We start from the raw sequence: 23,492 nt of genomic DNA on the forward strand, positions 1-23,492 counted from the left end.
TCAAAATGAATAGTAATAGCACAGTACCACTGTGCAAACGGGCCTTGTACATCACCAGAGACAGCACGATAGTTCTGGTGTCTCATCAGTTCATTTACAAGGAAAGAAGTAAAAGAAAAGCTGCACAAGAGTGTGAGTCTTTTGTTCAGAGCTCACTAAGCTGGGATCAATGGCGTCAGTGTGAGATGGATCACGTATCTGGGGGAGGAGGAGAACCACTGGGGCTTTCCAGGGCCCCTCGTGGACCAAGGTGTTCCCAAGTGCACCTCATAGAGAACAGTTGCAGTGCAGTTTAGAGAGCAAGATTTTCAGAATGGGGGCCACCCCCCTGGGCTTTCTGAGCCCAGGTGCTGGTGGTGCACTGTGGACCACCCTGAGATTTCATAGCTAGTCTTGTGGGGAGACATCCCCAGTAGTGAGGTCCAGAGGTGTGATCCAGAGCTGTGCTGTGTTTGCTGCAGGCTTCAGATGGGTTTGGGTCAGGCATTCTATGGCAAAGTACATCCCAGTCCATTCTCTCACTGCTGTAATTATACATTCATATGGGATTCCTGTCTCTTATCCTCTCATACCTGTGCAATTCCGCCTGCCTCTGGGGAGCAGATTGAAGACCTCAGGGGGAACTTGGACTATTTTTATATAGAATCAGGCCCTATCAATCAACCCAACTCAAATACAAACTTACCCCACAAAATCCAACCAGTGAGCTGGAAAGCAGTGTAATAATTTTAGAGAAAGCTAATGTTCCATGGCTTAAAAAAAGCCCATGTTACTAAATTAAATTTGTTCGTGTCACACCATAGGCAAGCATGTGGAGGTATAATGGTGCATGTATTATTGGAAGCTCTGTCTTCCAAAATGTGTAATAAATAAAATTATCAACTATATACATAGACACTTAAAAAATACCTTAAGTATCTTCTATCCGGGGAAAATGCATGTAGAGAATCAGAAAAGAAAAATATTGCTGTATCTCTGTTACCTCACATGAGTAAAACAGGAGGCCCTGCTGCATAAAAATCTAGTAAAATAAATTAACTCTTCATAATCTTTTTCAGTTCATGGTTTATGCACCAAGTTATATGGGACTATTGCAGAGTGCTGCTTATAGTGAGGCAGAATAAACCTTTCAGACTCTTTGAAAGCATTGAAAAAAGCAAATTGAGTGCAATTCCAGTCACAGTAAAATGCTATTTGTAATAAAAAAATAAGAAAAAGTAACCTTGTCTTTCCTAGAGGAGATTGCACTATTTTTTCTAAATTTTTTAGGGCATTTGAAAAGGAAAGGAAATGCTTAAAAAGGAAAAAAAAAAAAAAAAAAAAAAAAAGAATGGCTACTATTCAGTATTTTTGGTCTGCTTGAAAGCAGTGCTCTGCAGTACAGAACCCCTTCCAAAAAATTCCCGTGTGAGCACTGGGACTGAATTACTGCGACACTTCTGGGTTATATCCAAATAATAGTTTGAAGTGATCCTGACATGCAGTAATAGTTTATATAAGCAGAATTCTTTTTCCAAGGACTCTTGTCCAATCCCAGGGAATAACACTGGGATTTTACTCTGATGTGCTGATGGGAAGTACGGAGAAAATGGGAAATTTGTGTGTTTTTACAATGAAAACTCTGTGACTCAGTTTACCTAATTTCTTCCCCCAGTGAATATAGATCCGTTTATATTTTGAGCAGCCAAGACTGAAGAAGTTTATGCTGTGGGATATGAAAAGAAGAAATGAGCATTGTTTATGTGTGTCTGTGATTGCAAGGGTGTGCTCTGAAGGGTGTTGGAGTTACAGTTTCATGGAACTGAAAGCCAAAAGGGACAGTTGGATGTCTCCTGTGCCACAGAGTTTGGGCACATGGTCCAAAGGGCACTGAAGAGCTGCCTGTTAGTGATGTGGATACACCATCAAACTGTGGGACAGTCCTGAAGCTCTCCTGGCTTCTACAGAAGGTTTGAGCAATTGAGAATAAATGTAATATTGCTGTTATTAGCAATCTTTGTGAAAGTGACTTCAGAAGTTGTGGTATTTAGGGAGGCACGCTAAGCTAGAAGTCAGCTTTGGTAGTGGTGGTTTTGATCTACCAGATATGGACTTGTAGGTCTGCAAGAGCTGTTGAGGAGCCAGGAGGCAGCAAGAGGAAAGAGGGGGCATGGGAAGCTGGAAATGGGGATGTTGGGACCATGTTACACGGACTGGAGCTGGCTGCACTGTAGATTGAAGGAAATGTAACTACAAATGTTGCTAGGAAAGCAACTTATCTGTGATTTCTCTGAGATCTAAAGCCTCCATGGGAAATTTTAGGTGAAATTTAAATTTCAGAAGAACTCAGGATTTTACAGAGACTTGAAAAAGTACTGGAACTTCCTTGAATGTTAAATCATCTTTCATGATCATTTCTCAAAGGAGGATATTTCTCAAAAAATATACCAGAACAGCATAGACAATTTAAATATTATCTCCTTAAAATTACCTGTGTGTGAAAACCACTGCTGCAGAGTAACACATGTAATAACTCATTTGCTTGTCGTAAATACAGCTGCAAAAACTCCTCCAGAACACAACTGGATTTTTAGTTCATCATCCTTACTTAGGGATCTAAAGAATTGACTGTTTAAAAACGTCTATGACACATCCTTCAAAGAAGCTGTCTGGGAACAAGTGCCTTTTTGTGAAGGTGTCTTGGCAAAATAAGGGGGAAAGGTCTCAGCAATTTTGAGTATCCTTTTCATTTGGCACAAAGAATTTTAGTTTTGGTTGTAACAGCCCCTTGTATCTGATCATGTTTTTAGTGAACTAGCTTCAAGTGAAGAAAGGTAGTTTAAGTTTTGATTATTTTTGACATCAAGGTCTTTATACTGAAGGCTGTGAATTGTAAAGAGAGATGAAGTCCTGAGAGATATAACATTGGTTTTGTCTGCATGAACAAAGAAGAAATTTTGATAGAAAGTTTATTTCATGAATTTTATTCTGTTTAAAGAGTAAATAATTGTGATTATGAATGGCAGTTACCAGAGATCATAAAACTCTTCATCCAGTGTTGGATGCTCTGATCCAGTGTTTTGCAGTCAAATGTGTCCTTTAACAATGATTCTGCCAACAGATTAATTAATCTGACAATATTGCTAAATCATATCAAGGAAAATTAGTTTAAGAAAATTTTTTCAGGGCACAGAAGATTTTGTCAGCACAGTGAAAGAAATTAGAGGAAAGCCCTCAGAACCAAAGTTGCAGTTCGTAATTTTTTTTCTGAAATAATTTCTGATGTAACCTTTTATGCACAAATTAAATGTGTATTCCACTACACAGCCTTCAATCAGCAAATGTCAGATTAGTTATGGGAAAAGAAGTTGTAGCCATATGGAGGGAGAATGGAGCACAACACAGCTTTCAGATGTTGCATTTCATTACCCTCCAAGGACTAACATGTACAACCATCATCTCTCTGGAGATGGCCTAAAAGCAGAATTTCATTCTTGATGTGACTATCATGAAAAGAGAGGCAAGGCAAGGAAGGACACAAGAAGGGGGCCAGAGGGGGAAAACCTAATGAAGTGCTTCAGAGGCATCAATTCCCTGCTTCCTCCAAGCACATTTTTGTCCTCTCCTTCCAGGAGATTCCGGTTCTCTAGGAGAGGATCTCCCGTGAGAGATTCGCTGCGGAACAGCCAAAAGCTGTTTGAAGAATGTTTTATATGCCCAAACAAATGATCTTGATATTGTGCTGTAGAGAAAAGTGAGGATTTGGTTATAAAATGTAGGCACAAATGTATAAGGGGGCAGTAGCATGGAAATAAAATTCTTAGGTCCATGTACTGCACAAAACCACAAAGTACATCAGTTGGGACTCTGTGGATTTGTGACATTCTCTAAAGGGCAGGAAGGCTCTGAAATGGTGGATGAATTAATCTCAAATATATATTCAGTTATTTTTATCTGCAACAAATGATATGTGTGTGGAATCTTCATCTTAATATTTAACACATTCTTCATTTAATATTTAACTCAAATTTAATATAGTACTCATTCTTCATATAAATGAAATCATTGTTTACTGCATATTTTACAGCATCACTATCCCTGGTGGCCAGATTCCTGTCCCATTAATACCAAGTGAGGAGATAAATTGCCTTCCCTGGGTTTGCACTACAGTTACAGTCACAAGGTTTTGACCCTTTGTGTGAGGGAAGCAGCTCCTGCAGAATGTGGAAATGGTTTTCTCTCTGCAGAATTAAAGGCAGGACAGGCATCACTTGACCACCAGTAGCTGGGATGTATCTTTTGTCACCATGAGATTGTGGTTCCTGTGGAACCTCATATATCCACACTGGTGGTGTTGGTGTAATAGAAAGAGTCAAAATCGTAACACCAAAAAAAGCCCTTTTTTATAAATATACTGAGAGGAGATTGAACCTTGTCTAGTGTTTATAATCCTCAAAGGGAATATGGTCTTCCTTCAGAGGCTTGTGTGTAAATTGAAAAACAGGTGAGTGGCCTCTGCCTGCTTTCAGTAAAATTGAGCTACTGGGGTTACAAGGGATCTTATTTTTACTGTGATATCTGGTTACATGAGGAAAGTCCTGTTCCCACAGAAGAAGTTGTTTTTTTTTTTTTTTTGTTCTCCTGTTTTTCCTAGTCCTGTCTGGAAAGTTTGTGTGACAAGGAGTGACCTGTGCAGAGCAAACCCAGGGAGGAATGGTGATGTACTGCTGTGCATTGCTCTCATGGTAACGCTCCAGGAGGTGACTCCTGCATTGCTCTTTGCAGTGCACTGAGGCAGAGAACTGCAGTGCCATGGCTGCAGACCCCACAGGCAGCTCCCCCAGTGCAGGAAGGATCCACAGGAGTGGGCAGGAGGCCAGGGAGAGGACTCTGCAGTGCTTCAGAAGTTCCTCCTGTTGCTGAGGGGTAGGAGCAGAGCTGAGGTGCAGTACTTGCAAATGGCACTCAAGAGAGGTTAAACATCTTGCTAACATCCTGACAACGTCTTGGGCCTTGCCTTCAGTTTCTATTAAACTAATTGGATGGTCACCCTGATACTCTGTTCCTCTCCTTTCTTCATTTTGTCCTGAAGACAAATCAGCTGGTAGCCCTGGTTCATTAGGGTGCTGCATCACCAGGCACAGCTTTTCAGTCATTCAATCCAATGTAGGTCAGAGCTGCTCAGGTCTGAGATAAGCTTCAAGTAACTCCATCCTCAGAACAGAAATGCTTTCAATAGGGCTAGGAGATAGGAAACACCTGACCTGCTAGCCAGGTGAGAAGACAGTGTGCTCCACAACAATTTAGGCTTGCCAGACAGTTGTTGCCATGCTTGATATCCCTCAGTTCCCATGAAGTGCAATCAACACCGAGAGCTTATCCTGAAGACGCTGTTAAAATTTTTTTATCCCTGAGTCCATTTATCAGTTTTGCTTGTTTGCTGTGGGAAAGAAAGGGTTGTGTGATCACTTCTGACATTTGCTGGCTGCTTTGAAGGCAAAGGTGTCATAATTATATTTCTATAGAGAGGTGTAAAGGCTCGTTACTGTCTAACTAAGGGTAGTTAAGTTCTCTTGTCCTCAGAAATGTGCATGTACACTTGGAAAAACAGTAGACTCTTTTTTAAGTGTAGGCTTTTTGTAACAATAGAACCCAAATTAATGGACAAATAACCTCAACAAAAACGACAAAACACTTTTGAACTCTGATCTTATGGGAAATTTCATTTTGCTTACTACTGTCTTACTAAAACATAGGAAAGAAGAGCTCTAGAGTTAAACTGCCTCATTGTTCCCAGAAATGGTCAAAATGGAAAGACACATTACAGCAGGTCAGATATCTGCCTGTCATTCCATTAAAGTGGCATATTTCTGCCACTTGTCAATTGAAAAGGACAGTAAAAATTTTCAGACCTTCTTTGTGGCAATACTGCCTGTCAGCATCAGTATTTTATGTTATGGAAAGATCTAATAGACTCATAAAATATTGTGGGTTTGAGCTGTAGATGAGGTAATCTGTACTTTTGTGATCTATTTTTTTTATTTCTTTTCTCATTTGTAAATAAAGGATGATAAGTCCTTTAGTCTGACATCTTGGTCAGACTAAACTGACCAGATGGCAGTGGATTCAAGTCTAGGAAAGAAATGTTCCTTACAGGTATTAATTGGGCATGGGAGTTTTCCTTTCAGTGCTGCCAAAGTCATGATAGCTCCTTCTCTCAGTAAAAGTGCAAGCATATCCTCTTAGCTTGTATTTTTCAATGCCTTTTTGAAATTAAAGCCCACAGAGGCAGGAAGGTGGATTTAAAAATTACTGAACTGCTGGGCTTAGAGGGTTGTGATCAGCAACACAGAGGCCAGCTGGAGGTTAGTTACTGTTTGAGATACCCTGAGGGTACTGGGGCTAATCCTGTTTAACCTCTCTCTGAGGGAGATGAAGGTTGTGGGATGGAGTGCAGTCTCAGCAAGTTTGCAGATGATACCAAATAAGGAGGAGTGATTCACCAAGTAGTTGTGCTACCATACATTGACAGTGAGTGAAGTGAGCAGAATGGAACCTCATGAAGTTCAGCAAAGGGAAGTGCAAAGCCCTGCACCTGAAAAAGAATAACCCCATGCATCAGTACAGACCAGGCAGAGGCTTCCTGGCTGGAAAGCAGCTCTGCAGAGAAGGATCTTGGGGTCCTGGCAGTCGAGCTGACCACAAGCCAGCCCTGTACTGTCACAGCAAAGAAGGCCAACAGCATCCTGAGCTACACTGGATTAGCATGGTCAGCAGGTCACTAGGGGTGACCCTTCCTTTTTACTCTGCAGTGATGAGGCTGCATTTGAAGAGCTCACCAGTGCAGGAAAGACATGGGTGTCCTCATGAGAGATTTGTCATTATTGCTCTAGAAATACCACAGTGGTTCATTCCAACTTAATATTAGCCAGTTAATAGCTTTAGTGCTGTCTTCCAAAACTTCAGGAAAAATCTGAAAAGGCAAAAAATTTGTGGTTGCCTATTTGTTATAATGATGACTGATCAGTGGAAACAAAATTGTCTTTATGCTTGCATTCAGAAAATAACTCCCCTAGGCAGAAGGAAAAGTAAAACTGCCAATGGTGATTTAATTTGCCAGTCGGGTGTATAGGTCTGTACTTCAAGCAAGCCTGCTGCTCACCAGCAGATTTTACTTTTATTTTGAAAGCAAATACATTTTATTTATGTTCCCTCTAGATGTTCTCTTAATTAATTGGATTATCCAAAGAGTTAATTAAAAATACAAATTTTATTTGATTCTATATAAAGCCTGACATTATGATCTTTTTATCTACAAAGTAAGAATTATGTGGGATCACAAATCTGAATTATTCATTATGGTTTCCAGCTATTTTTTTCTCTTCTCCTTTGTTCAGTGTAAAATCTTATAAGCTTTTCTTTCAGTCAAGGTGAAAGCAATATTAAGTCTTGGAAGTCAAACTTATGAAAGACATGTAGCTCTGTGAAATCCTTGCCCTGTAATCCTGGCTTTCTATTCACCACCACTATTCAATATCCCACTTTCTGTATAAGCTTCACAATATATCAGCAGTTGATGAGATTTATTTGTTATACTCCTGTTATGCTGTTATACTTCTGTTTTCCCTCTTCATGAAAAAGCTTTATGCACCACTTGGCTCCCCTGGGAGTAACACATGTCTGTGATTGTTTCTGCTGGGCTCGCTAATCCAGCAGCTCCCTTCAACATGCTGGATAGTTGGTGCAGGGTGGAAAGTGAGGGAGGAGAGTTGTACTTGTTAAAATTTAGGACAGCTGTGTGGTGTGTTGTGAATTTTAAACACATTGTTAAGATCCAGTTCAGTAGTTATGAGCCAATGTGGTGGATTGTATGAATAGAAATGCTGTCAGGTCACTCCTGAAAGATGCTTTATGAATTGCAGCTTGACTGTAGCATGTTGGACCTCTCAAAGGTTTAATAAGCAGAGTCATTTTGAAGACATGACAACAGATGAGATGAAACTTGAGTCTGATCTATGCTAATGAGTCCTACATTTCCTATTTGCAGTGTCGCTCCTGAGGCCTGTAGCAGTTCCATGTATGCTTTTCCTCCAGCCTCTGACTTCATCTGTGGCAATATTTTTCTCTTAAATAAACACTTTTCTGAAGAGAAACGTAAAAGCTTTCTTATTTCTTGTTAAGGTTAAAACCACAATTGTTCTTAAATAAGTTTTTTGTCTCTAACCTGCCTTTAAGGTGAAATTAAAATGTACAGAGAATTCAGTATGCAAATAGCATGCACACCAGATGATCTGAAGGAAGCCTGCACATTTCCACAGAAAACAAATGTGAGTGTAGGAAAGCAGATGCTTTCTACCAACAGAGTGTACATACGGTTCTCAAGAGGACCTCAACAACAGTTTATTTTCAGGCTGCTGGAAGTATGCAAATTCCTACAGAATTAAAAGTGAATTTAAAGGAAATGGCATCTATTAAGGACAATACTACCCAAAGAGGCAATTGGGAACTTAATAATTTAATCAAGAACTTGAGCAGGCTCAGCAGTATATCTAAAGTCAGTGACTCAAATGTCATCTGTTTTTAGCAAAGATGTTAAATGATTATGTTTTCTTTTAAAGTGTGGTGTTTGGAGTGTGTCTCTCTGATCATGGAGTAACTTTGTATGGTTATGTATAGATTTTCAGATGGTTCATCAAAAGACATCATCTGTTTCCTTGAGCTGCTTGTAGGACATATACCACAATAATACTTGTGTTATTGCCAGCATTATGTTTGCTGGTTTTAACCCAGCAATCCTGGCTAGAATGGATTATGTCCTGACATGCATGCAATCACCACAATGATAAATTAAATTCTTACTGGTGGATGTTGTTCCACCAGTACATTTGATGGCTGTGGGACTGGATGGATGTTTCTGAGGTTATAATCTGAAGGCAAGGGCACAAGTGGCATTGCTGGTGAGCCTGCTGCCCACTGTGTAGACACAGGAGGTTCTGTAATTTTTGTTTTCCTTCCTTATGCAAAAGCTCAGGATTCCAAGAGTGGGGGAAGCACACAGCATGGCAGAGTTCAGGCTTGCCAGACAGTGCTGCCTCCACTGTTCCCCATTACCCTCAGAGAATCCAGCTGCTGAGTACATCCTGCTGCCCTTTTGTCCCTTAGCAGTTCCATTTAATGACTGTTTGTACAGAGTGATGCCCTGGTGAGGTCAGCCAGGGCAGGAGATGTTGCTTAGTGGGATGTGCAACATAACATTTAGTGGCAATTTTGGCAAAACATTGTAAGGTCAGATGTATCCATTTAGAAGCACCAGAAATGACAGGTTTTCAGGCCTTTTGGAACCTGTCAAAAGGTAGTGAAGGTCACTGCTTATAACTTTGGGAATTTAACTTTAGACATTCATACATGAAGAGGCTTGGCTGGGGTTCTTGTAGGGGAACTCCCTGTACAACTTGGAGCCTGCCCAGCCCTGCTGTGCTGGGACAGGTTAATAAACACAGTGAGAGGCTGGGCTGTGTCCTGCACCTCTCCTGCACTCCACAAACAAGGAACAAAGTCAACAGGAGTTTACTTTGGGTAGATACAGTGTTAGCTCATTTCAGAGCAGAAATACTTGAACTGATAACTAAAATTAACCTGGTCAGCAGGGAGGACACTGACCACAAGAGTGAATTTGCCAGGTAAGGTCATCTCTGCAAAGTCTTCCCAGCCTTGTGAGTTGCTCTTTGTTGTACTCTGCCCATGTGTTTGAAAAACACAAAGGACTGCATCTTGTCTGTAACACCACAGATCTGCAATACTTGTGCTGCCCACAGATTGAACATGGAAGATTATCAAAATGTTCATTCTCTGTCATTTTTCCACTAGTTAAGAATCATCTTCTTACAACCTAACAATCTGTAATATTTTTCTCCACACAGGTTGTAATCCTTGGCAAACATTCTAGAGGCTATCACTACATGTTAGCAAACCTGGTAAGAACTTTTCTTCATGGAAAGTATAGCTGCATTTTAGAGGGTAAAATATTCTGTTCAGGTTGTGGAAATTTTAATCAGGAAGTGGAAATGCTTGGATGAGTACTTGGATTTTGAGAAATTGCTTTAGTAAATACTATAACTGGTATGTCGTCTCTACTCAGTTTCTTTTGTCAGAAAATATCATGTCCTCTACTAATTTTAAAGCAATAATTTAACTATATATTTTCCAGTAATTTCTATCCTCATAAATTAAATGATTCTCTCATCATAAATTGTGACGGTAATTTTCTATAAACATATTTTGAATTTGAGCACTCTAGGACAAATAATTGTAGCATGTTTCTGTATAAGTGGTAAAAAGCTGCAAATTAGAACAAATCTATCAAGTAAACCACCAAGGCTGTTTAGCATTTCTTTTGAATTTCAGGGTGTAGGGTTGTGCCTATGTATGTGCTGACCTATCTGGAAGAGGCTGTACATTTCTATCTGTATCAGAGCTTCTTCTGGAGAGTAGGATTGACTTTCAGGGGTGTTTGTGATGCTTTTGAAACACCATCTATTTAAATTCCTCACAAAAAGTCTTGTATTGTAATTAATCCTGCAGGAAGACTCATTTTTATGTTCTGTGCCTATTGTGAGTAGAAAAATGTGAGTTTTTCCAAAACTCTCACTTTCTAGTTGGCAATCCTAATTACTCAAAGATTCTCTGTATCCATGTTTTGATGTGATTAAAGCAGAAAAGACAAATTTTAAAATATCCTTATTTAGTATAAGTACTGTATGACTTTAAGATGCATCATTTTGCATTATAAGAAGCAGACATGATCTCACTGATTAGCTCGTGCATAGAAATACAGGGGTTCTTATTCTGGGTTGCCTTTTAGTATGTGTAACCATTGACATTCAAATAAACATGACTGCAATCAAGTCATACTAATCAAAAAGACTCCAATTTACTGCCTCAGGTATAAATAACAACAGAGTGGGAGAGAATCATCCCTTTCTGCTTGCACGTGTCATGCTGAGAGATGCTGTGATGGAGAACTGCCTGGCAAGAGATGGAGTGGTTTTCTTTCCCAGCCCTGAACCTTTGTGTTCACTTTGCTGTACAATGGGGATTTGAGGTCCTTGACCAGTTTTCACCATGATCAGGGCAAAAGAGGAAATGGTACTTCAAGTTTCCCTGCCGTTTTCTTTCTGACTGGCAAATATTACCTACCACATTGCCACAAACCAAAAGGAAGTTTTCTGTTGCAACAAACAAGAAGATGTTTTAAATTCTATTCTATGTCACTATCAAAATCCTAATTGTGATAGTATTTGTCTCCTTGGTAGAATATTTTCAGCTAACAAGAGGGACCTTAGGCAGTGTCCTTTATGCTGCACTTGTAGCAGGTAAAACTGAGCCAGAGAAAAGTGGCTTTGGATGACAATGATTCCTTTTTTCCTACATGTGTCCTCCCAGGGTTTCACAGACATTGTTCTGGAGAGAGTAATGCATGGAGGTGCCAACATTACTGGATTCCAGATTGTTAATAATGAAAATCCAATGGTTCAACAGTTTCTGCAGCGCTGGATGAGGCTTGATGAAAGGGAATTCCCTGAAGCCAAAAACTCACCATTAAAGGTATTTACTGTAACTTATCAGTGATGGACATGATATGCTTTTAACAATTCTTTGGGAGTTTGTAACCTCACATATGTGCATGAGTATGATGCAGATCCCCAATGAGAATATGTGACAACATTCTCTGTCCTTCCAGAAGAAGGAGGCAGAGGCTGTTACACCAAGTGCACGCCATGGTGGGAGCTCCTCAGAAGCAAATCCTGTCACCGTGCAGTGGATATAAAAACTTCTAATGTGAACCCCTTGAGTTAGTCTTGGGCTGGATATGGGGGCTAGTCAGGTTAGGTTTTAGATGCAAAATGTGCATTACTAATCCATTTTAAGGGTAATAGAGAATTTCACATGCAAAATGAAGTAGTTCTGGATTCACTAAGGAGCTGCTGCTGCCTCCTAGTTACTGCTGGCAGTTACCCCCATAAACTAACTCTCTGTTTTGCACCACTGTCCTTTACTTAAACAATCTGGCTATTAAAACTGAAACCAAGAAAATTTTTCAAAAATATTTTGGGTGAAAGTCTCAGGTTCACCAAAACTGTCACAGATTAGATGAAGTAAATGCACCTGTTATTAGGAAACTTACAACCTGGTTCTATCTTAATCAGTTTTTTTTCTGCCTCAGCATCTCTTTCATAGAGGGGGATGCTATTCACTGTCCTGTGAAGGAGTGCATCAGGGAAACTCTGTCCAGGCACAGAAGTCATAAAATCTTCTAGGAGCACTGCATATTAGTCATGTTCCTTCTTTCTCCTCTTCTTTTGGTGAGATCTGTTCTTTTCCATTGCTATCCATAGGTGAGTGAAACCTGGGTATGGTAGTATACAAACTGATTTCTCAGGGCAGCCAAACTAAAAACCACTGCCCTGCCAAGGCAGTTCATGACTTTCGTGTTTGATTTGGCAAGGACACGTGCAAATTGATGGAACAGATTTGGAATTCAAAATTACTTTGATAAACTGGAGTAATGTTTCAGTATGACTAAGACTAAGTTCAGGAAAGCATTAGAATACTAGATAGGGAGGAAAAATCTACTCCAGTTCCATGCATGGGGGGCAGCAGGGTAGGCAGTAGCCCTGGGTTGGGCTACAGACAGAAAAGGAGCTGCTTCTGAGGGTCTGCTCCTTCTGGCAGTGCCATTCATTATGGTGCCATTTGGAGAGATGGCACCAGAGATTTCCATCCCTGACAACATGTCATTTCTGTGAGGGAGGAAAATTTTCTTAATCCCACGCCTTTCTGGCATTTCAGAGAAGCAGAGAAAGGCAAAGAGAGGCCCACAAAAAACAGATTAGTGTATTGTTGCCTGTGGATTAGGACTTAGTCCTGCTTTCTAAAGCTTTCTAGCAGTGATGCAGAAGTGAAGATAAGTATCATAATAATCTTAAAAGCTCTGAAATATACAAAGTTAACCTGAGATGATTTTATTCCACTAGAAAGCAACTTACGTTGAGGAAAAAATTATTCTCTCTCCTTAAAAACGAATCTTAAGTATATGGTAGAAACACAAAGATTACATTACCTTTCCACAAATGTGCAGCTCATCATAGAAATGTGCACAGTATTTGTCAATCAGACAAAAAGCATACTTAAGAATTGATGTACAATATTTTTGATTAGGAAATAAAATTGCCTAGAGATTAAAGTCCTGATGTTTAATTTATTCTGTATTTTATCAGTCTTTCCCTTCTTTCTCTCTTTTTTCTCTTTGCATGCTCATGCATTTATAAGTAGAATTCAAATAAAGTAGAAAATTAGATAGCTCTCTTGGCATGCCTTGGAAGGCACTGCATTAAGGTTACTGACAATTGAGGCAGTCTGCTGAAAAAATTATCAATGTGTAAGTTTTATGTAGTGCTAGATTGGACAGCTATTACAAGACTTTTTTTTAATACAGGAACAAATACATTAAAATTACTGTCTAGTTCTGTATTATTGTGTGGATTGTGATGTATATAACCTTTGTTAACTTTCTAAAAGAGGAGAGTGATTATTGCAAAGCATCACAGGGAGAGGTAAAGGTGGGCAGGATCAGAGGAGTGCCTGTGCTGTACAGTCAGAGCAGGAACCACCACCCACTCCCAGTGAGTTTGAGCTGCTGTCCTTTAAAGCTCAGTGAAATGTCTGCTCTGTCACCTTCTTCTCAGCCCTACCTTTGCACTCCTTTTTAAGACACAATTCTCTTGATGTGCACATGCAGACACACCTTGTTCTGTTCAGAGTTCCTGTGGCTTGGTATCAAACTGAAGAACTTACAGTAAGATAATACTGAGTTTTAAGAAATGCAGAACCTCCAATTCTGCTATTCTGCCCTACGGATAAAATTAGTTTCTGAATGTAATTACTCTTGTCCACAAAGAGCTGAACAAGCAGCTGAAACTTGGATTTCTGCCTTTCTAACTCACACATGGGCAGCAGGTCTTGTGGCCTGAACTCCAGCACAAGGTTCCTTAGGAGGCAGGATCTCTATGGGACCACAGACAGCCAAAAGAAGGGCAGGTGCACCTTCCATTCTTCATTTCTTCCTTTGTTCTCTTACAAATGATGTGGAGGTATTGAGCTTCACTTACAAGGGACTTGAAATCTGCTCTTACAGACTGGGCACGTTCAATTGCTCCCAGTAGGTCCATGCTGAAAGGTTCTCCTCTGCACAGACCCTGGAATTACAGGTGTGCTGGAATGCCAGTAGAACCCAGAGATGTCATAAACGACGCCCAGGCCACTCTAGGAGGGAAGAACTTTCAGACAACAGATACATGTGGAAAAAATACCACAAAAAAAACCCTCTTTGATGGCATTTTCTAAGTGATACTAAATTTATAGCACTGGGGGGTGTCACCAGATAACATGCAACCAGCAGTGAATGAAGTTGACAGGAACAGGAATACATAAGTTAAGTTGTCTGAGGATTTTGTTCCAGAGCTGCTGCTCCTCAGAGCTTGCCACCCTCTGCAGATTTATCATGGATTAAGGGAAGGCAGATGGTGAATTACCAAGGTGATGTAATGCCTAAAGTGTATTTTGTGATTACTTGCTTGTGTAGCTGTTTTCTAAGAAAAGTAATCTTATCTATTCCTTGCCACAGATGCTACCTAATCAGGACTGTGATCCAAACAGAAATGATTTATGTTAACTTCAAGTCAAAGCTCTCTTGGCAATCTTGTTAAAAACAAAAAAAATACCTAATGCAAAAACTCAAAAATGAGCTTTCCTTTGGTATCAGTATGGTCCAGCATGGAATTGCAGACATTTGTAGAAAGCTCATCTAGATGAGCAAGTTTCCAATTAAATTGAAATTTTATGCAACTGTGAACTGGTATTGTTATTTTGCTGCTATATGCTATACAGAATGAAAATATTTTTAATTTGTTACTTGAAATAGGTGGAATTGTTACAAAGCACCAGCTGAAGGACAGAGAGGAAGCAAAGGGTCCACAGTTGATAAGAGCTCTTGGGGTCAAATTTGGTTTTCAAAGTGCAATTTATCTCTCTAGCTTTCTGGAGACAGGAATACCTCTGATTTTTTCCAGCCCCTGTAGTGATATAAACTATTTTAAAGAAAGTTCAAATCCACTTACTGATAAAAAGAAACTCCCTATATATCAGTGTGAATTTGGCTCACTGGATAATTTTTGGTCCCTGGAACTCTTGTTTGATGTAGCCTTGCACCTCATCTCTGAACAGTGACAGCAGATCAGTCACCAGCCCTGAACAGCAAGCATGACTCTTCTCTTCTAACAAAGAGGAGAGCTTGATGTGATACCTGGGGCAATTGTGAAATTGCAGGTTGTTGCTGTATGTTCTTTGTGTCAATTGCAGTACACATCTGCACTGACCCACGACGCAGTCCTGGTGATAGCAGAGGCTTTCCGGTACCTCCGCAGGCAGCGTGTGGATGTCTCCAGGAGAGGCAGTGCTGGAGACTGCCTGGCCAACCCTGCAGTGCCATGGAGCCAAGGAATTGATATTGAAAGAGCACTGAAAATGGTAAGGGCACTGATAACAGCTAAAGAGCAACAGCAACAAGTGTGTAGTGCTTGTGTCCTGCTCCATGAGCACAGAGCTTCTGTACTCACACAAACAGCTGCAGCTCCTCAGGGGAAAGAAAGTAAAGAAAAGTTAATGATGAACTTTAAAGGATGGATAAAATAAATTCAGTAAAAGGCAATGTGTAGCATACCAGCTCTCGAAATTTTGGCCAAATTCCCTGTGGTGCTGATGCAGCAGCTGCCTGATTGTCCCCACCAGAGCACCTACAATCCCCCAGCTCCCCAGGAGAGTGAGCATGAGCCATTTTGCAATCAAACACATATGAGGGTTTCTAAAATCAGGGTGAGCCTGCAAATCTGACTAACAGAACTAGACTGGATTTTTGGTACATGTGTTGTAATTCTTGCAGGGATAGATGTGTTTATGAACTTAAATGCATGTGTGCAGTTTTAAAAATTTGCCAGTAAAAATTCAACTCAGATTGGTCTAAAAAAGTGGAGAAATTGTTGTTTTTCATATTAGTACTGATAGATCTCAGCACCAGCCTGAGCCTAGGAAGAGTTTAGCCTTTAACCAGTTCAGATTTCTGGCATAACTTTACACTCAGTCAGATTACCTTCTGCAGGGCCACATTTTTATCCTTAACACTATTCATGGCATGGGATCCTACCTCACTTATGTCTCTAATATTGTTGGTTTTTAAGTGTTTTTAGTCTGCTATTTGTGTTAAAGCAAGTGACTACAGGAAAAGTTGGATAATGTTTTTGTAGATACAAAAGACAAGATTGCTGCTTTTAATCTGTCTCAAGTAACTCCAACAAACCTGTTAGCATTGATCAGATTAATGCAGACATTGAACTGGAGTGAGTGAGATCACAATTATGCCTGTGTTAGATGTAAACAAATCCTAGGTCAGTCTTCATACACTTAGCTTAATTACTGCTTTTTCTTAGCTACCAAATTGGGAGGATTATATCAGAATATTATAATGAGTTGTGGATGGTTATAATCAGATTCTATCACTCTTAAAACTGAGATGGTTCGGTCTCACATAAAAAGAGCCAGAGCTATTCGTAGTCATGTGAACAAGGTTTCCACACACCTCAAACGAGAGCTACCCAAGATCATCCCACATGGCCTTCCAGTACCCATCCTGTCCATCACCTTCTCTCTTTCTATTCAGACAATGATCTTGAATCTTTGCCTAGGAAAAAAACCCCACAATAATTTAATAATTTTTCCTCTCTACTCCATAGCATCAACTCAGATAAGAATGCTTTTTCCAGGATATCCTTGAAATATCTATCCTGTGCCAGCAGAAAGTCCAGTGCCTCACTATAGTCATCTTGCTGGCAAGATAGTTAGGCATTACTTGAAACTTCTTCCCAACAGCCTTGAAAACTGTGCATATCTTTGTTTCTGAAGCTGGTTCTAACACATCTGGTCAGTGGCAGACAGTTCACCTGGGCACTTAGAAATAGTCACTCTGCAATTGCCTCCACATGCTGCCACCAAAAGTGTTTGAGTCCTGGCAAGCCTTCCTGCCTCAGTGCAGCCAGGTGTTGCAAAGTGCTGAGTTTTCCCACCAAAGAGAAACAAATTTAATTTGAAGCCAAAAGGTTTCCAGTGCACAAATCTCGTGCCTCAGTGGGCATCAGGATGGAGCCAGTGTAACAAGCTCTGTGAGACACCCAGTCACTGCTGTGCTAAGGTAGCCAGACAGCTTCCAGTAAATGCCAGAGGCAGGCACAGCAGCTCACATCTGGAAGTTGACATTATGTGTCAACTACCCTACAAATACATTTGCTCAGTCCACAGTTGATAGGAGCTCTTGGGGTCAAATCTGGTTTTCAAAGTGCAATTTATCTCTCTAACTTTCTGGAGACAGGAATACCTCTGATTTTTCCAGCCCCTGTAGTGATACAAACTATTTTAAAGAAGGTTCAAATCCACTTACTGATAAAAAAATCTCCCTGTATGGCAGTGTGAATTTGGCTCACTGGATAATTTTTGGTCCCTGGAATTTTTGTTTGATGTAGCCTTGCACCTCATTCTAAACAGTGACCAGCAGATCAGTCACCAGCCCTGAACAGTTTGACTTTGACTAGTCTAGCTCCTCTTCCTGTAACTTCTACAGTTTCTGCTAAATATTAAAGCTAATTTTCTCCTACTGAAGTTTGAGACTGTTACCTTTTCTGCCTGAGATGACAACTTGTCAGTGTTGATAAGTGATAAAGGAAAATGCCTCATCCTTTCATAGAGGGAAATAAGAAAGGCTTTTTTTTGAGACAAAGTACTTTATACTTCCCCTTCAGATGATTCATGTGAGTAGGTAATGATAATGACTTACCGTCTGTACACCCATCCATCCTGCCTGAGACCAAAACCCCATAAGCAGGAGAGACAATTGTCTGTGCTCATTCAGAGAAGACATTCGTTCTTTTCTCCTACACTGGGACTGATCTTAAAATAAAGCACTTCCCAGAATGAACAATGAGGTGCCCTTCTGATCTGTACTGCAGATCACTCTGTGCCATATTGTGAGGGGTTTAGCTGCACTAATTGTTGCTTGTGCTTCGCTGATGCTTCATTCTGTACCAGTGAACCCAGCATGACCAAGCATGGCAGGATCAGTCTTTCTTACATTTAACATACCTGCAGGGCTAATTTCATTTAAATGCAGCTCACTCTGAGTCACCAGCTGAGTGCTAACAAATATTTACAGCTGGAACTCAGAGAATGGGGACTGGGGTTGTTTTGAACAGTACAATTGGCTGTGTCAGAAGCAGTACAAGTCTCTTACACAAATAAAAAAATAAAGTGAATCTTTTATTAAAATGCTTTTCTGTTTATTCCCTCAAGGTGCAAGTTCAAGGAATGACAGGGAACATCCAGTTTGACACCTATGGGAGGAGAACAAATTACACAATTGATGTGTATGAAATGAAAGCTGCTGGGTCACGGAAGGTGAGTTTCAAGACATGGATCCAGATTTCACGCCATCTCAAATATTTATTCCAACAAACCAATGAAATTCAAAAATACCAGAGATGCAGTTTAATAACAGGGTCCTGAGGAATGCCCCCTTCATGCTGTCTTCCCTATCCCAGGAACCTTGTTGCATTCAGTTCCTGGATTAAACCACTCACCCTGCTGAACATCACTGGTTTCCATGTCAACTTCAAGCACAAGTTTTTCCCTTAAAACCCTTCGTTTTAACTGCCAAGCACAATACCTGCTGTCATGGTCCTGTGCTTAGTCCTATCTTCTAAATTCCTCTCCATCTTTCCCTCCTTCTCCATATTGGGCTTTAGAGCCACAGTGAAGCTGGAATCGGTGAAACCTTCTTAAATTAACAGAAATTAAGTTTGGTTTTATTTAGAATTTCATAAGAATTCTCTTGTCTCCTTAATAAAGGATAGATCCTAAGTGGGATAGTTGCCTAGACTGGTGTTACAAAAGAAGTTTAAGGCAGATGTCCAAAACTATTAGGTAGACAGGGTCACAAAAGTACTGAGAGAAAAGTGTGTGTAGGTGAGTCTCTTAAATCCCCTGATTTCACCTGAACATAGGTTCTTAACCTGCTTGATCACCTCTGAGACTCCTTAAACAATTCTGCACATTTGATGACCAAGTCCCTCTAAACATGGCCCAGCCACTGAGGGGGGGTGCAGAGAACAGTGTTACTTCTGTGTTGTGCAGAAATACAAAAGCCATTGTGATAGCTCAGTGATGCAGCCAAAGGTCAGCACCAGGCAGCTGATAAAGTCACCTCGTGCTCACAGAGGGCTTTGAGTCCCACACTGGAGATAATGCAGCTGCAGTGATGTCTGTGCATCTAAAGCCAGCTCAGGTCTGCAGGGGCTGTATTGGATAAAAATCACAATTCAGAGAATTTTACTCAGAATGCTGGGCCGTTTCTTTTCTTTTCTGTAGTATGTTCTTGTGCTGTGGATATATGGGAATTTATTCCACAGGCACCATACTGATGTGAATTGAGATAGGGAGAATTTAATATGTATTTTCACTTAGACTTGGCTTGTGCTGAATTGCTCTTGGTCTTGAGAACATTATTTCTTTAAGGAAATGGATGTAAAGCTAATGTAGTCCCTTAATGACAAAACCAGTGAATGAGAAATGTCACAAAACCTGAGGTTTTGACAGTTGCTCTCACAAGTTCAGGTACCAGAGTCCTTGTAAAGGTATGTAATGAGGTAACAATCTCCATTTTTATAGGCTGGTTATTGGAATGAATATGAAAGATATGTGCCAGCATTAGATCAGCTGCCCTCTAATGACACTTCATCTGTGGAGAACAGAACTATAGTAGTCACTACCATCTTGGTAAGTTTTATGTTCTCAGTGTGTTTGTGTTTAGGAAACAAGGCACGTGACTCCTGAGGTGTGTTAGACACCTTCTCAGGAGGCAGATGTTGAACACTGTGTGAATTCAAGTGACTGGAAAGTTCAGTATCTTCCAGAGATGTTCTGAGGGCTTGACCCTGCTGACTTATGTCTGTATCAGTAAGTCTGCTCACAGGAGGAGCTCACTGAGCTCACCATTGAGCTTTGCTGCTTCCCAGACACTTGAACTCAATTAAGTGTCTCATGTAAGTGAAGTTATTGTGCATGCCTGTAAATGAGCACAGAGATTGATTGGCGTTTGTGCTGTAGAGTCAAATCTTGCCCCCCTCACTCAGGTACAGCTGCTGTAAACTCAACCCCTGGGGACTGAGTAAGGGTGGCACAAAGAAGCCTGTAGAGAACTGGAACTGCTCTAGCACTGGGTGAAAAGCAGCCTTTTCCTGTGCAATCCCAAAGGAGCAAAGCTCTTCCTGTGTGTCACGAGCAGCAGCACCTGTGTCAGTCCCAACACCCCTACAGATCTGCTCTGTACAGCATTCATTGGGACTTCTGTGCTTTTTACAGTTCTACTAAGCATGAGTTAATTTTATGCTGTTTCCTGAAGCATTGTATTTTATACTCCTATGGATTTAGTGAGCTATAATCAGCATTTCAACTAGAATTTTCAAGAAGGCTAAGGGAATTCAGTGACAAAAAATACTGCTGAGGATTTCAACCTAGCTTCCCTTAGGCTTCTTTGAAAATATCTCCTTCAAAGCCCCATTCTTGGCCACTGGGGCCTTAGGAAATTGTGGCGATGGTACAGGTGTTGGATATGTCAGTCTTTAAATGCTAAAATTTGAATTATTGCTACAATGATGCTACTTGACTGTCTAATCAGGCCTAATTCTGCAAGCAGATGTGCAACTGTGCTAAAAAGTCCTGTTGTCTTCAATGGCTCCTTACCAGGAATACAGTCAATAGTGTGTGTGGCTGTAGGATCAGCCCAGGAGTTTTATGCTGCAGAAGTCTGTCTAATTTCTGTACCAAAGCAGGAAATATTGTAAATATTTGCCAGTAATATAAAGGATAATAACAGCTCTCATTTTGTGTGGTTTACAGCTGTATTTTACATTCATAGACTTTTGATCTTTACTTTTGTTTCAAAGGAATCACCATATGTAATGTATAAGAAAAACCATGAACAACTAGAAGGGAATGAGAGATATGAAGGATATTGTGTAGACTTAGCTTCTGAAATAGCAAAACATGTTGGAATAAAATACAAACTGTCAATTGTTGGAGATGGGAAATATGGAGCTAGGGACCCTGAGACTAAGATATGGAATGGCATGGTGGGTGAACTGGTCTATGGGGTAAGTTTCTCTTAACCTTCATTTTAATGTTCTTTATTAAAAAATATGCTCAAAGTTAATAAACTGCAAAATAAAGATCATCTGTTTGAATACTACCTTTAAAATTCTAGATATTTCTTTGAATTGCCATTTTTATAGTCTGCTTTTCTAATTGTTTCATTGCAGGAAAATGTCACTTTTTTACTGCTGTTCTCCAAATCAGAGTCCACAAAAAGTTGATAAGTAGCATTGGGCAAACTTCAAATTCTTGTTTACAGCAGAATTTCCAGTTTGCTCTTTCTATGCTTCTTCTTCATTTGTCAGATCTTCCTTTTCTGTATCAGTCTCTTAAGTGCTGGGGGGTGTCCCTCTCGTTAAAGGTCTGCTCTGGGATGCTGAGCCTTGCTGGGTCACTGATCTTGGTTTGTGTTTGACCAGACCCATTTAAGTCCATGGTTACTTTTCAGGGTGAGAAGCAATGCAGGTGTGAAATCACCCACATGTTTTTTTCTCTTTAAACCCTGGGTTTGGCTTCAAAAATCAACTGTCAGACAGGAAAAAAAAAAGGCTAATTCACTGCATTCTTCTTTCTACTTCTATATTGGGTGTACATCGCTTTGTTTAGTAAGAACAAAAACAGTCCGGAACTGCCATTTTAGAACCCTCTTTGAAAATGAGAATTTTGGAATACTGTTAAACCAGATGGAAGGGGGAGAAAATTGGCTTTGCAGAAAAGACTTCTCGAGCTGATATTTCATCTTTTTTTTCCTCAAATGCTAATGAGATGATTTGTGATTCCGCCCAAATCTTTTTTGCAGTTTATTTTTAACAAGCTTCCCTTTATTAAACTATCTGAGCAGAAATGTATATTTCAATTGCATCCTTTTGTTCTGTGGCTGGGTGTAATTTCTGAAAGTCACCTCAAAATTTCCTTGGGATAATGCATCATCATTCTTGCAAAATGTTTGTTGAGATGATTCTTTTCCAATGAATCAGTCTTTTTTAAGTAATTGCTAGCTTTTCACAAGTTTTCTTACTCTGGAGCAGTCAGTCCTGATGCCTTATTATGTAATTGGTAGCCTGTTCAACTTGAAAATGTTTTCTAGAAATAACAATGGTTTTGTTGTATTGTGCAGTGGCAGGGAGGGAAATCTACTGATTACAGAAAGTAAACAGGGTTCTGGACCCTTGGATTACTTCTTTGCTTCCCTGCTGCTTTGGGGTTTGCCATTATGCAAATCCTCTGAACTCCACGTGCCTCAGCTGTGCAATTTGGGAAACAAGTTCACTTTCTTGGAGAGCACAAGTCCATTGAGATCCTCTGAAGCAAAGGTTTAGTTTAGTTCCAAGCAAATTACATAGCGCTGGAAACCTGTACCCTCAGTTGCTCTGTGTGTGGTTCAAGAAATATCAGGAGTATCAGCTGTAATTGGGTTCTTTTGATGCACTTGCAAGTGACAAGCAATGAAACTTGTTCATTCACTTACAAAATAACCATACCATGTGCAAAAAGCATGGCAAAAGGGAACCTGGAATTGCTGCTAACAGTCAGAGCACAGGGGCTGTGTACACTAAGGGAGGAAAGGTGTGGTGTGGGCTACAGCTTTTGTGTCTGGAGCCCAGTGAGATTAGTCTGTGCAGCTGCCATACAAGAACCACCTGCATGAAGGGCCTCAAAAATGCTCTGAGGGCTGGAGCACCTGTCCTGTGAGGAAAGACTTACGAGTTGAGGCTCTTCAGCCTGATGAAGGCTCCAGAGAGACCTTAGAGCACCTTCCAATACCTGAAGGCACTAAAAGATAAATGGAGAGGGATGTTTCAGAGGGTCATGTAGTGATAAGACAAGGAGGAATGGCTTTAAATTGAAAGAAGGCAGATTCAGATTAGATATTAGGAAGAAATTCTTCATTGTGAGAGTGCTGAGGACCTGGCCCAGGTTGCCCACAGAGGCAGTGGATGCCCCCTCCCTGGAAACATTGAAGGTCAGGTTGGATAGGGCTCTAAACACACTGATCTAGTGGAAGATGTCCCTTCTTACTGCAGAGAGGTTGAACTAGATGTTCTTTAAATGTCCTTTCTAACCCAGACCAGTGAGTGATAAGCAGGTTGCCTGCAGCTGCATTTTCCACAGCCTCTTGGGACCAGCCTAGCTCAAGAGAGCTCTGCCCCCTTAGCATCAAACTTAGCCCTAATCATACTTGTGACCTTTCCACACCAGCAAAACCA

The 23,492-nt window shown here is 40.4% G+C and overlaps 1 protein-coding gene across 3 annotated transcripts in view; it reads left to right on the plus strand.

Annotated features, from left to right (window-relative positions):
- Positions 1–23,492, plus strand: part of GRIA3 (glutamate ionotropic receptor AMPA type subunit 3) — a 144,186-nt gene that overhangs the window by 70,049 nt on the left and 50,645 nt on the right. For all 3 annotated transcript variants that reach the window (XR_007777610.1, XM_009090359.4, XM_050974474.1), the window contains exons 5-10: positions 9,900–9,953; positions 11,422–11,583; positions 15,397–15,564; positions 18,430–18,534; positions 19,804–19,911; positions 21,081–21,287. Coding sequence is in view for 2 of the 3 variants with exons in the window: in XM_009090359.4 (XP_009088607.1) it covers positions 9,900–9,953; positions 11,422–11,583; positions 15,397–15,564; positions 18,430–18,534; positions 19,804–19,911; positions 21,081–21,287 (804 nt within the window). In the remaining variant the exon portion in view is untranslated. The remainder of the gene's footprint in view (positions 1–9,899; positions 9,954–11,421; positions 11,584–15,396; positions 15,565–18,429; positions 18,535–19,803; positions 19,912–21,080; positions 21,288–23,492) is intronic.

Source organism: Serinus canaria, chromosome 4A (genome assembly GCF_022539315.1).
Source record: "Serinus canaria isolate serCan28SL12 chromosome 4A, serCan2020, whole genome shotgun sequence".
Classification (NCBI taxonomy): domain Eukaryota; kingdom Metazoa; phylum Chordata; class Aves; order Passeriformes; family Fringillidae; genus Serinus; species Serinus canaria.